This window comes from Halictus rubicundus, chromosome 2, assembly GCF_050948215.1.
Source record: "Halictus rubicundus isolate RS-2024b chromosome 2, iyHalRubi1_principal, whole genome shotgun sequence".
Classification (NCBI taxonomy): domain Eukaryota; kingdom Metazoa; phylum Arthropoda; class Insecta; order Hymenoptera; family Halictidae; genus Halictus; species Halictus rubicundus.
The window spans coordinates 28344609-28357233 of NC_135150.1; the positions used below are offsets into that span (position 1 = coordinate 28344609).

Below are 12625 nucleotides of genomic sequence, written 5' to 3' on the forward strand. Positions count from 1 at the left end.
TTTCTGTTAAGAAGATGTGCATTAATCTAAAAAAGTTAGCGTCAAACATGCAGATATAAAAAAATGGGTAAAAATTTGCACGAATGTTAGTGATGAAATCATGAAAAGCGTCGGTGTCTGAAATCATGAAAAGGGCCGATCACGTTGCAAACCGACTCATCTCGTCCCGCGATCATGCAATTTCGAGGAAAATCCGGCTAGCGCGGCCATTGAAGAAGCGGCTCGCCGGACAGATATCATTAGCGATGGTCGGGGAACAACAGAGGAGTCATCGGGTGAACAAAATTAAACAAAAAAAAAAAAAAAAAGAAAAATCCCTGGGACAACAAAAGCAGAGCGAGAGCGCGTCGCTTCGGGACAAAACAGGCCCTCGAACCTTTTTCAATCCTCGTCGAACCGCCCTTTAGTAATCGAACCCCTCCACATTGTCCGTCGCGTCAATAGAACATCGAGCGACATCCGCGGAATATCCCTGAATCAGGATTCCTCGGGCACGCGGGTCACCTTGAGAGAAAGCGAATCCCGAATGTCTGATTTATTAGTGCGCGGAAGAGAAGTGCGCCGGAGGGACGATCGCCGTGCAAAGTGATCGATAATAACCGGAAGTGGGGGAGGTGGGATCTAGAAGATTCGTAAAAGGGGATACCGTTGCGTAGGGATCGCGGGAGAATAGCAATCGCAGCGACCCCGAGGTCACAGATGCTGAGGATTCGCTTTGGCCGCGCGTAGACCTGTTCAGCGATCAACGATCAGTGGATCACCGATCTTTCCGAGCGATGATCGACTCGTCGGTGGCTACCATCGATCCCACGGATCCCTCCGTGGCCCTCGCCGACACCTGTTTCGAGGACCTTTTGTTTCTGAACCGATCCGGCGCCGGCTGCGACTTCGCCGCGACGGGGATCGTCAATGACAGTCATTACAAAGGTGGGAATGGGGTGCACACCGAAGCCCAAGGGCTGAACAACTGGTGGGCCATGCTGGCCCTTGTCCTGGTCCTTGGCACCGCCGCAGGGAACATCCTGGTGTGCCTGGCCATCACCAAGGAGAGGCGCCTGCAGAATGTCACCAATTACTTCCTGATGAGCCTGGCCATCACCGATCTTATGGTCGCCGTTCTGGTCATGCCGCTGGGGATACTCACGCTTGTCAGGGGTAAGTTCTCGAACCCTTTAAGCAGTTTTCCGAAATATATATTTTCCTTAAAGAATTGGTCTTTCCGTCGATCGCTCGAAGCCCCGAGCGATTTTATTTGATCGAAGAAAGTTCCCAACATGCGTCCGTTGAGACTGTAAGTGGTTTTGACTGCAGTGTGTGCATAAACGAATTCCCATGCTTCTATGCTTTTCGCAATCTTGATGTTCAAAAACAATCGTGGATTTCATCAAGTGATTTTTATGCAAAATTGTCGGAATTAATTGCCACACACAGAGGCTAAATTCAGATTCATTTCTTCTTTCGATAAGCTGATCGTACAACAGCTAATAAAGCAAAATGTACAACTCTAAAATTGAAGAACAAAAACTGCAATTGTCTCACAATTCTGAACGAATCAAAAAATCGTAAAGAAACTACAACCAAATAAATGTTGAATAATCAACTGTAAATTATGTTAACAACTTCGATATTTAGTATGTAGCTAATACTCTGTGTTTGAAGGTTTTCCTTCATGTAAATCAGCGCAAAGAATGGTTAACGAGTCGAAAGCATAAATCTTCGTAGGGCCTTTTTAATGTTTCGACATCAGCTTTGATATTAAATATGTACCTAATACTCTATGTTTGAAGGTTTTCCTTCGTGTAAATCAGTGCAAAGAATGGTTAACGAGTCGAAAGCATAAATATGTACCTAATACTCTGTGTTTGTAGGTTTTCCTTCATGTAAATCAGTGCAAAGAATGGTTAACGAGTCGAAAGCCAAAAACTTCCTAGGCCATTTTTAATTATTCGACGCTTTTGGAATCAGAACCGCTGTAACAACAGTTGTGAACCTTTCGGAATGATTTCACCCCCAGTGCTATGTGACACCTGTCAACTCGAGGGTGTTACTCTTAGGAGTACGATTGGTTAGTGGACTTATAGTTAAGGAGAGCTCTGTGACAGTTTGCGCCTCGATGGCTGTCGCTACTATACTCGAAGTCTGCGGACGTCCATTCTCGAGAATGAAACCCGCTGAAGTAGCTGTTCTCGAGTGAACAGCATTAACCTCAGAAGGTCAAGAAATATTTCCACCCGGTTGCAAAATATCAAAAACGTCACTCACAAAAGTTACCACAGTACAGGGTGGTCTAAAACTAGATCTTTAATTTGTATGACTAGACCATTAAAATTCGAATGTTTGTGAAAGAGTAAATGTGAATTTTTCAAAAATGGTTTGTTCCACCTTCAAATGGTCTAGCGACCTTTAGGCCAATCTGTACCTCAAGAATAATGAAAAATAGGAGAGTAAGAAAGAAATAACTGGATCATTCACGAGCCAACCTCCATTTTACAAGCGGGAGATTAAATGTCTTCGGAAAAAATTTGTTTCTTCCAGACTTAGGGTCTTTATGATCTTGTGTCCTATAAATTTGCAAAGTACAAGGCAACATCTATATTGAGAAAAATGACCTGCATTTTTATTCCACTTTGATTAGAAGTCTCCCATTTTGCTGTTGAAGAAAGGAATCCTCCACTTATGTTTTTACAAAAAGGTCTGGGCTTATTATTATTAAATTCATTCAAAAATTTCTTTCATCTACTGGAAAATAGGTGACGTCTCATTAATGCAAAATAGGAATGCAATTCATTTTGGAATAAATGTATGTGAATCATAGACCTACAAAATGGATAATTTTGAGACACAGCAAAAGCTGCAGTTTCGCAACAAATAAACTCCGAAAGTAAGGATCACAGTATGCTATCGCAAATACCCCCGAATAGTCGATTCGAGTTTGGTAGAAAAGTAATATTGAAGAGAGTATGGAAGAGTGAGTTACGGTGGAGATGGAGTGACGTGAAACGCCGGAAACCGTAGCGAATAAATTAGCAATATTCCCGTGCTTACAGTATGCTATCGCAAATACCCCCGAATAGTCGATTCGAGTTTGGTAGAAAAGTAATATTGAAGAGAGTATGGAAAAGTGAGTTACGGTGGAGATGGAGTGACGTGAAACGCCGGAAACCGTAGCGAATAAATTAGCAATATTCCCGTGATTGGCGAGAGCGGTGAAACAGAAGATGGAGGCTGCCATTTTAGCCGTTCTAGCGAGCACAATGGGCAAGCAAAGATTGTTTTGATTGCTCGGCGGCTGTCGGGTGAATATTCGTGATCGCGAAAAAGGCGGCTGAAACGTTCAGTCGTTAAGATTTCCATCAGCCAGATGCATTTTCCAATAATGGCTGGTGAACTTTCCGACCGTTATGTACGCTCGAATCTAAGTTTCCCCTTGTTACCGAGATTACGCGAAGATTGAGGAAAGCTCGATGAAGATTCAGTAACGCGAACGGGTAAATTTCATCGGTGATCCCGGGTTCTCTCAGGTGTTATTCACTCCTCCGACCCGACTGTTCGCCTAAACGAGGATCGATGGTGTCTCGTTCGTCTAAGTTTCACCGTTGTTCGACAGCGCGCGAACGATACCGCGCCATTTTTTAATTCCGTCGCTAATGAAAAGACAACAGGAAAATATTTTCATGCCGGAAACGCCGGCGAATACAATTTTTAGGCGAGAGAAATTAATATTTGTTAAACGATCGAGGCGAAACCGCGCGTTTCTTGTTTCGCAATTACCGGAGTCCTGCTTTTGTGTGAAATGATTAAATAAATTCGTCTGCTCGGCCGCCATTAACGCGTTAAATTCCGACGAACGTGCTTTCCGAATTTTTATATTTCCATTTGGAAATGGTACTTGTTTGTTCGATGTCGCGCGGCTATACTATTTATTAGAGCTGTAAAGAGCAACAGTCGTAAACAATACGCACCGTACCGATTGTACTTGTTTCCAGTTAAAACATTCGCGCGATTCGAGTCGCTTTCAAATTTTAAATACGCTGTAACGTTCGGCTAAAATACAACGAGATTTTTTTCGATAATGTTCATCGTAACTCTGTGTGAACGTTGTGTGAAATAGATCAATGTGGAACAACTGCGACTTCTTGACCTTTCGCAGTACCTGGTAAATTATCAAGGGACTAAATTGAGTCTAATTAGGCCGCGGAAGTTTACGCATTTATGAAATTGAATGAAAACTTCGACGAAGTTTCTGTCTGCTTTCCGTAGAACTCGAAGAGAGGAAAGTCGATTTCCTCGAAAAAGTGCTGTCTGAAGTTATGAATTTCCATAAATATCTTCAGTCTATCAATAATGTATTCGTCTGTCTACAACATTGAAAAGAAAAATAAATAAATAGCAATAGTATTTTGCTTGCAAATAAATTTTTTAAATGTCCTTTAAAAACATAAAGACATTGCGTTGTAATAGCCGATTAAAAAGAATAAAACCAGTGACCTTGTGCTGACCTTGACCCACAAACTATACTAACGTCGATAAAAGATATTAAAACGAATAAAGAAATACGGACAAACTTTTATATGCATAAAGTATCGCTGAATCGTCTTTTAAATAAAAATAACTTCAGTCACATTTAGCTGACCTCGAACCTGAAAACAGTACGAGCGTCAGCATCTTTTTAAAAAAATATCGAAACGAATAGAGAGACACAATGTTCACAAGAACATTTTTCAAATAGAAAAGCCTCTGTCTTTTACGGAGAAACAAATAGAAAAATATTTGCCGGGCAAATGGAGTTTAAAATTACTGTATTTGTTCCGCAATTAAGAGAAATACTCGGCCAGCGGAGAAACGGAGTTTATTTTAAACAAATTCCATTCGCGGCGAATACCACCGCGCGCTGTAATTTCGACCACAGAAACATGTGTCGCCCGCATACATGCACAGAACGCTTTTATGCGACTGTTGTACAGGGAAATTGTTGATACAGTTTAATTGGACTGCGGGCTACGATACGTCCGCACTGATTAATTTGCGAACGAGTCAAATGTAAAAATCGCGTTGTCAGGCTCAGATGAGACGTGAGCCCTTCGATTGAATATTGGACATGAAACGAGGACGGTTGTCCCGAGGATAATTGAACAAGCCTCGATCCGACGGGGGTGTGTATTATTTTTCTATCCCGTGACGTGGAAAAAGTGGGTTGGCAATATTTGCCTGATCGACGAACTCGGCTTTATTGCTAACAAACACCTGCGAAAGAAAATCACATGGATCTTTAAATAATTATTTCTTCCGCCTCCTTCAACTCTCCCATTTTCTCAATTTTTTCAAAGACTCTCAATAATCCCTAAACAACTTCAATAAAAAAAATTGTTGTAGGCAACATTGTATATTCTTCGTACAGTTTCTCTAATAGTTTCATCATGTGCTGCAATCATCCAAGTGACAGTTTACAAAATTACGTGGAAACAAGTTCGAAGTTGATTGCGAAACTGCTGTAATTTTCTTTGAACGTGTACACACATAAGATAATCGGTACAGTGTATTACAATTGATTCTAAAACGTCAATTTCAGTGAACTACGTTGCAAGACACACGGGCAAATTACACCGAAGTCAAATATTCTGATGAAGGTTTTAATGATTGAAAATTATACACAAAAGCTTTCAAAAATAGAACAAAAAGCGCACTGAAATAAAATGTTCATGTTAAAATAAATTACATTAAAGGAGGTTTGATATTTCGAATTGATTATATCATCCATAGAACATTCAAACCAGTCCAATTTCGTAAACAGCGGTTCATTAAGCATTTATAGCTTACAAAAATGTCAAAAAATTGATTAAGAATTAAATTGATATTGCAGAATTGCAGGTGTCTCGATTGCCGGCGATAAGAATGCAAATTTCTGTTACAACTTGCAAGTTTATTCCGGAGGACCAAATTCTGTGGGACCTCCGAGAGATGTTAGGGCAAATTTTCGCGCAGTATGCATCTATTTCGGATTATACGTGTACGAGCGGTCTTGTAAATAGACGATACTATAAACGAACTTATTGGTATTCCGTCGACGAGTCGCACAATATTAAGTTGGCGCGCTGCTGCAAGAAACAAGAACCTCCAACGAACGGTGGCGTTTCTAATTTCCTGCCACCGCACTTTTTAGTCCTCCTATTCAAATTCCTTTTCGCCTAACAATTCACTATAAACCACCGACGCCGTTCCCCCCTTCTGCGCGTTTAATCAGCTTCTTGCGCGGAGAAGTGGAATTGGTTGGTTAATTGATTCTCGAATCGATCCGTGCGTTCGCACTGAATCCTACATTTTCTGCGCCCATTTTTCACATTATAATATTGTTTTCGGCACGTAGTACGATATGCTGATAGGCCTTGAATCTCATGAATTTATAACAAGGACGAATAAATGAAATGCACGATAGCAAAATCGCCCAAGGAATTGCAAAGTATCGTTGTATTATCTTCGACTCATTAAAATTATTAAGAGAACGAATAATGAGAGATATTGTTCATAGACTGCGAGTTTTACGAGTATATTAGGTCGTCCCATAAGTTCGTGGATATGTTTAGATTATTCACCATTGGAAAGTATTTTAATGAAAAACGGTAGAAATTTTATAGTGACGGTGTGATGTCTTTGCCAAAAAGGAGAGGAACGAAAGGGTGATTTTTATTTTTCGAATTTAAATGGTACAAGAGTAAACGGAACGAACTTATGGGACGACCTAATATAACAAAAATGAAAATCAATTTAACTGGTTCAAATTATTAAGAAAAGAAATAATAAGAATTGCAGCGATTTCTCTGTATATGTCGCCAAGGCCTGGATGGTAAACGTCGCGGAGTTATCCCCACTGGGGATGCCTCGGACGCCGAGGAGTGTAAACATAACTCGGGTATGTCTCCTGGAGGATACATGACGCTGGAAAGACCGGTGTTGATGACATATATCGAGAATTCAGTGTGTCTTGCCATTTACGGTGCATGTAAATTATTTAAAAAATATTGTATAATACGTTCTCTACGAGAACTCTAAAATTGTGCTGGATTATAGGATAACAAAATTACAAACGGCCCTCACATCTGAAAAACATACAAAAAACACTATTGAATTCCTTAAAGAAATCAAGCACATCCACGAAATCTAAAAACACCATAGAAGCTCGTCGCTAATGACCTAGGTGTTGATGCGACGTTAAACCTAATTAAAAAAGAAAAATTACAAAAGGAAACAAAATTGAATACTAAAATCAGTTAAGGGTTGGTTCACACCCCAGAGGAACCTGAAATGGCATGAATTTAGTGGGAGTAGGAATGTTGCTGGCTACTTTCACGGTTCCCAAGGGGGAACGTTCGTTAAATGAGTCGTAACATTCGAGTTGTCGAAGTGACCTTGTGATTTTCCGATCGCGCGGTGCTTTACCTTCCGATCGACTGTAGCCAGATGCGTTGTAGTATGTCGATTTGATGTAGACGCAGTTTACTTATGAATGAGACCTAGACACACCATTGGCGTATGTCCAAGTCGGTCTATTCCGAGGTTTCAGAAAGTCCCGGAAGCTATACGACCTTTGCCGGGCGCACTCTCTCTCTCTCTCTCTCTCTCTCTCTCTCTCTCTCTCTCTCTCGCGTCATCTCTCAACGTCTACTTATTATAGTTGCGCGGGCAGCATGGATTTTTCAACGGGATCAAACGAGCGAGCTCTTCGATTTCTCAGTTCGCTTTTGTAGGCGACGCCGCGTTCCTTCTCTCTCAATCTCTCTCTCTCTCTCTCTCTCTCTCTCTCTCTCTCTCTCTCTCTTGCTCTCTCTCTCTCTCTCGCTCTCTCTTCAGCACTCAGATTTAAGAAACGCTTCCCAATCGGATCGCAAAGATTTCTTCCACCTTCTTCAAGGTTCCGGATGGGCTGGAATATATAATGGAGGAAATGTATCGCGACACTGCACCAGGGAAAACGATAACTCATCCTATCAGCCTGGTTCTTTCGTAATTTCCGCGTGACGTATTTACATATGACTCGCACATTATATACCTCTCGAAGAAAAATTGTTACGTCACATGCCCGCATTCATTTCTGTCGTCTTTTGTTTAAATATTCTCTTGTGATATTATACATTGTTATATCTAGTTTAGTAGAGAATGAACCAATTTTACACAGTCCATTTAGAGAAGTTAATGCAACAGCTTCTCTGAGAAATTGTGGCAGCTTGGGTCCATTTTGACCCAGAGTCTCAGAGATCTCCACTCCCGACGATTAAATTAAATTAATATCTTAAATTAGACGCAACGGAAAAACTACTGGGTGTACGCTATGTACCTTCAAAAATTTGTTTAAAAAAATTAATAAGCTGTGGATGGTCAATTGTATAAAAGTAGGTTTGTCGTTCCAATCTTTCCCATTGAAATTAAATATGTACCTTATTTGTAGTGTCTTATGCTAAAAAAGCGTTTAATAATAATTGAACTGTGAATGTTCATGCAAAAAAAAAAATAGTTTGCATCAAGTGCGAGAAACTGGAGTGCAATAGAAACTTATTCCTCCTCATAATTATTTTAATTGTTGAATTTCAATATGTTGAATACTCGATTTAGTTAATTTATCAGTGTAATAAATAACGATCACGTTCCGATCAATGTAATATATTCAGCATTATCTGCAACTGCACGTTACCATTCTCAGATAGCTGGAAGATAATCAATCATTAGGATAACGAGTGAATAATTACAATGTATTCCCGGGTACGGAAATAATTTACGACTCGGTCTAACAGTTGGCGAGTTAATTGTCTATCGCCTAGTTAATCGTATAAAATTTCGTTCGCCTGCGGTGCACGAAGCCCCGGCTACAAACTTGAAGAGCCACGAGAGCCGAAGTTGAAACCTTTGTTGCCCCGACAAATACTGGGCCACGGTTAAAGTCCGCCTAATTGACTTAACTTCGTAACAAGTTGGGGATACTCGCACACTTTGCTTTATTACTCATTTCCTTCCCCGTGAATAACACTATTCTACATTTCGCTTCAACAGCGCGATAATAGGCGGATTTTCATCGAAATTGCATATTATCGTGTCTCGATGCTTATGTATAAATGGCGGCTGGCCACTCGAAGACCATCGAACAGTCGGTGTTCGCAATTTGTGTTAACAGTGGAGCACGAGTTTTCATTAAATAAACTCGGTGCAGCTGTTAGCTAATTGTTTTAAATACGTGCTAAGTTGCCGAGGTTGCGTTAGTCCATCAAGTATTTGAAACTTCAGAAAAGCTATTTTGTAGCTTTAAAAAATTAAAATTATTAGTTACAAATATAACACGAATGAGAATGGTTTCTGAAAATCGTTATTTCCTAAGCAGGACCTCCGGGAAATCAGCCATAACTTCGTGATTAATAGTGATAACTAAATAAAAACCATTATCATGTATTTTCTATACTATGACCTTTTAAATGGAAAAACATTTTTTAAACAATACCTCTCAGTTTTCGAGAAAAAATTCCCAAAAGTCACTTTTCTTCGGCCTCCCGACTGAACATAACCTCTAAACGCTAGATCCACTGAACCAGTCAAAATGGCGGATTATTATTGAGATTGTCAAAAGGCATGTACGAAGAATTATTTAATCAATTTATTCATGATAAAATTGGCTAACAATCTAATTTCTTTGTTATTTTCATAAAATAACATAAAATGGTCACTTTCAGTGCTCCATACACCTGTGCATTGTTAATACAAGCAGTACGATAGCTAAAACGTTTGAATTGCCGGCGAGTTTCGAGCAACGCTGCCATAAACATCGATTAGGCTCGGATCAAGCGGCCGGGCTGTTAAAATGGCGTTTGAACATTTTCGGCGAGAAACCCGAGGCGAAACAGAAACGGAATCGTGGACCTCCGGAATTGCTGAGATGTCTGTAGACATTCGGCAGAGTAATGCCGGTGGAATCGTCGGGGAACCTAAGTGGCCAATTTGTAGCAACCTCGATTCGGAGCGTCGCCATTTTTCACCAACTTCTCGAGCTCTTCCGAATGAATGTTTTAACAATGCTGGAACAACCCGCCCCTCGATCTCCTTCGTGGCCCAAGATCGATTGTCAGGGTCGACTTATGGCAGCCGGCTTCAAGACATTTTTTCCAACTTGGCCCGCCGTTCAAGATCCCAGGTGTTCTGCGAGCTGCATTATAGTTTCCGGTGGCCCTGGGCAATCCTGTGCTTCATTATAGTTGGAAAAAGTATACAAGAGAAATAGATGGCACGCTATTTAATATGGCGGATGTTCGGGAGTTGCTGTTACACTGCGAATTTTTCTGAAACATTTGATTGTTTCGAGGAAGTCTCCGGAGTCACGGCAAAATCAAAATGGCAGCGCTTTTAATTTTTGTAGATAGTTTTGTGAAAAATCACGGTTTCTTTTATTGACTAAAAAATTCTAGCAAGAATAATTTATATACCGGAGTAAAGCAGTTTCAAACGCAGGCTAGAAGTATATGAACACTTTAATTGACCAATTAAAAGCGAATAAAGTGTGAATAATGTGAATATAAGTGAATATAAAGTGTGAATAAAGTCGATTAAGAGCGAATGAACCGGAAATTTTAATTTGTCAGTTGAAAAATGAACCATTGCGCAAGCAGTTTTACCAAAGTGGTGGATTTAGATTTTGAAAAGAAGATCGATAGGGTCGTATGATCTGTGCGAATCGAACTGTGTATAATTCAGTTTGGTACGCGATGTTGACCGACAGGAATAAGAACTGAACGAACGTGACGTTGCGCAATGGTCCCATCCGCAGACGTCCCACTATTTTCAGATATTGCGGAATAAGTTTTTTATTGACACAACATATTGCACAAACGTTCAATACATCCGCTAGAGCACTCTAGACACTCTAGGCGATCAATAATGTTGTGCCGTATCAAATTTTCCTCGACATTCTTCAGCTTCTGAAGCCCGTTTAATATCGAGCCAGCAAAAATTCTTGTCCCCTTGAAAGAGGCTCCTTTTATTAAACGATTCGAAATGTTTTCAAGATGGAAAAGATAGAAGTATCCGGAAGATGTTGGCAATTAATGCTCCGAGGACTTCATACATTACAATCGTCAAAGTTATTCGTTGAAAACAACATCGTAATTTATTTCAATATGACCTTAGAAATTTTTCATATTTAATGTTCCGGACAAAAATATGCAGTCCCGACGGACTACGAAGTTTTGCGAACTATGACCTTAAGGAAAATTGTTTACCCTCTTCAATATTGGCTGTTTCAAACAAAATCGTGTTTTTCTGTAACAGTTTCCTTTATCGTCAAAAAATGAGGGAGATATTTGAAACGCAAGATACAGGATTGCACATCCTATAAATATAAAATGATAATACGTGGAATACAGTGTGGGCGTGCAGAATTTTTCTCTGAAAACTAAAAAGTCATGTTAAAGATGTTAAAGATGATAAAGATTAATGTTAAAGATCTAAACTACGCTGAGCGATTAAATTATTACAACTACAGCACAATATTTAGCCACAGCACACGTATTTCTTATCCACGTGACGATTAATATTGTCTGCAATGTTGCTAATTGTACATTCACATCAATACTTCATAAAATAATAATAAAAATTCAGTGTTGCCGGGTGTTCGTTCAACGATTAACTGTGTCGATAAAAAGTCGTTATGCAGGTAACAATACGATCACCCACTGTAATTATTAGACCCGGGGATCTTTATGCAGAATAAAAAATGTGCGAGTCAATTATAAAAAACAAAAGTTAAATGAAAGTGTATTTTCTCTTCTAATAATTTTAATAAGTCGGGAATAATGTGCCAATATCATTAAAGTGTTAATTTATCATAGCATAAAATTCGCAGTCAAACAACCATTGTTTCAGAATAGATACTGTCACAATTTAAAAGATTAATATTAAGACGAATGGTAGATCGGCAAAAATCAGGTAACAAAAACCTGATCGAGCGTATCAATGGCGAGCGAAAAGTGTTTCGCGTCGGGGCAGCCATTTTCCGTAGCCACAGGTCGCCGTGCAACACAGCGAAAGATAAATATCTTGGAAAATTGTCCCGTCTCCATTTATGTTCTCTTGATAAAGATGGTATCCATAAAGGAGGAAGTGGACGCTCACAGTACACGGCCAGTGTACGCAGAACTGAACATGATAATGTTCGAGGGGGGAGGAAAGAAAACCTGGGAAACGGGGAAAAAAAGTTTTATAAATGACCGAGAACGCTGGGAAGCAGTCTATAACTTGCGACAGTGTTTCTGCAGACCGTATCCTCGTAGTTTTATCGCGTATGCATATCATGGGACGCATACGCGAACTGTATTCCTCGGAGATACGTCCCCTATGTCGTACGTTATTCAAACGTCCGGGCTGAGTTGGTATCGTTCGAGGCAACGCGACGTACAGTGGGTCGAAAAATGAGCGAATGAAATTGTTAATTTTCCCTTTATGTCAATGTCGAAAATTTTCTGCGATGCTCGTGCAACATCACCACCATAAAATCCCAGATCTAATAATAATTAGGCTGTGCATCTTCATGCAAAATAAAAATTGCATTAATTGCAAGACACAGGGGCCAAATGGGAGTTTATATTCTCAAGTCCTT

General features: G+C 40.0%; 1 protein-coding gene across 1 annotated transcript in view; it reads left to right on the forward strand.

Moving 5' to 3' along the window:
* Positions 1 to 635: 635 nt before the first annotated feature.
* The window catches only part of 5-ht2b (5-hydroxytryptamine receptor 2B), a 114701-nt gene continuing 102711 nt past the window's right edge, over positions 636 to 12625 (forward strand). Inside the window, exon 1 of the mRNA XM_076806456.1 lies at positions 636 to 1155. Coding sequence (XP_076662571.1) covers positions 777 to 1155 — 379 coding nt within the window. The 5' untranslated portion in view covers positions 636 to 776. The remainder of the gene's footprint in view (positions 1156 to 12625) is intronic.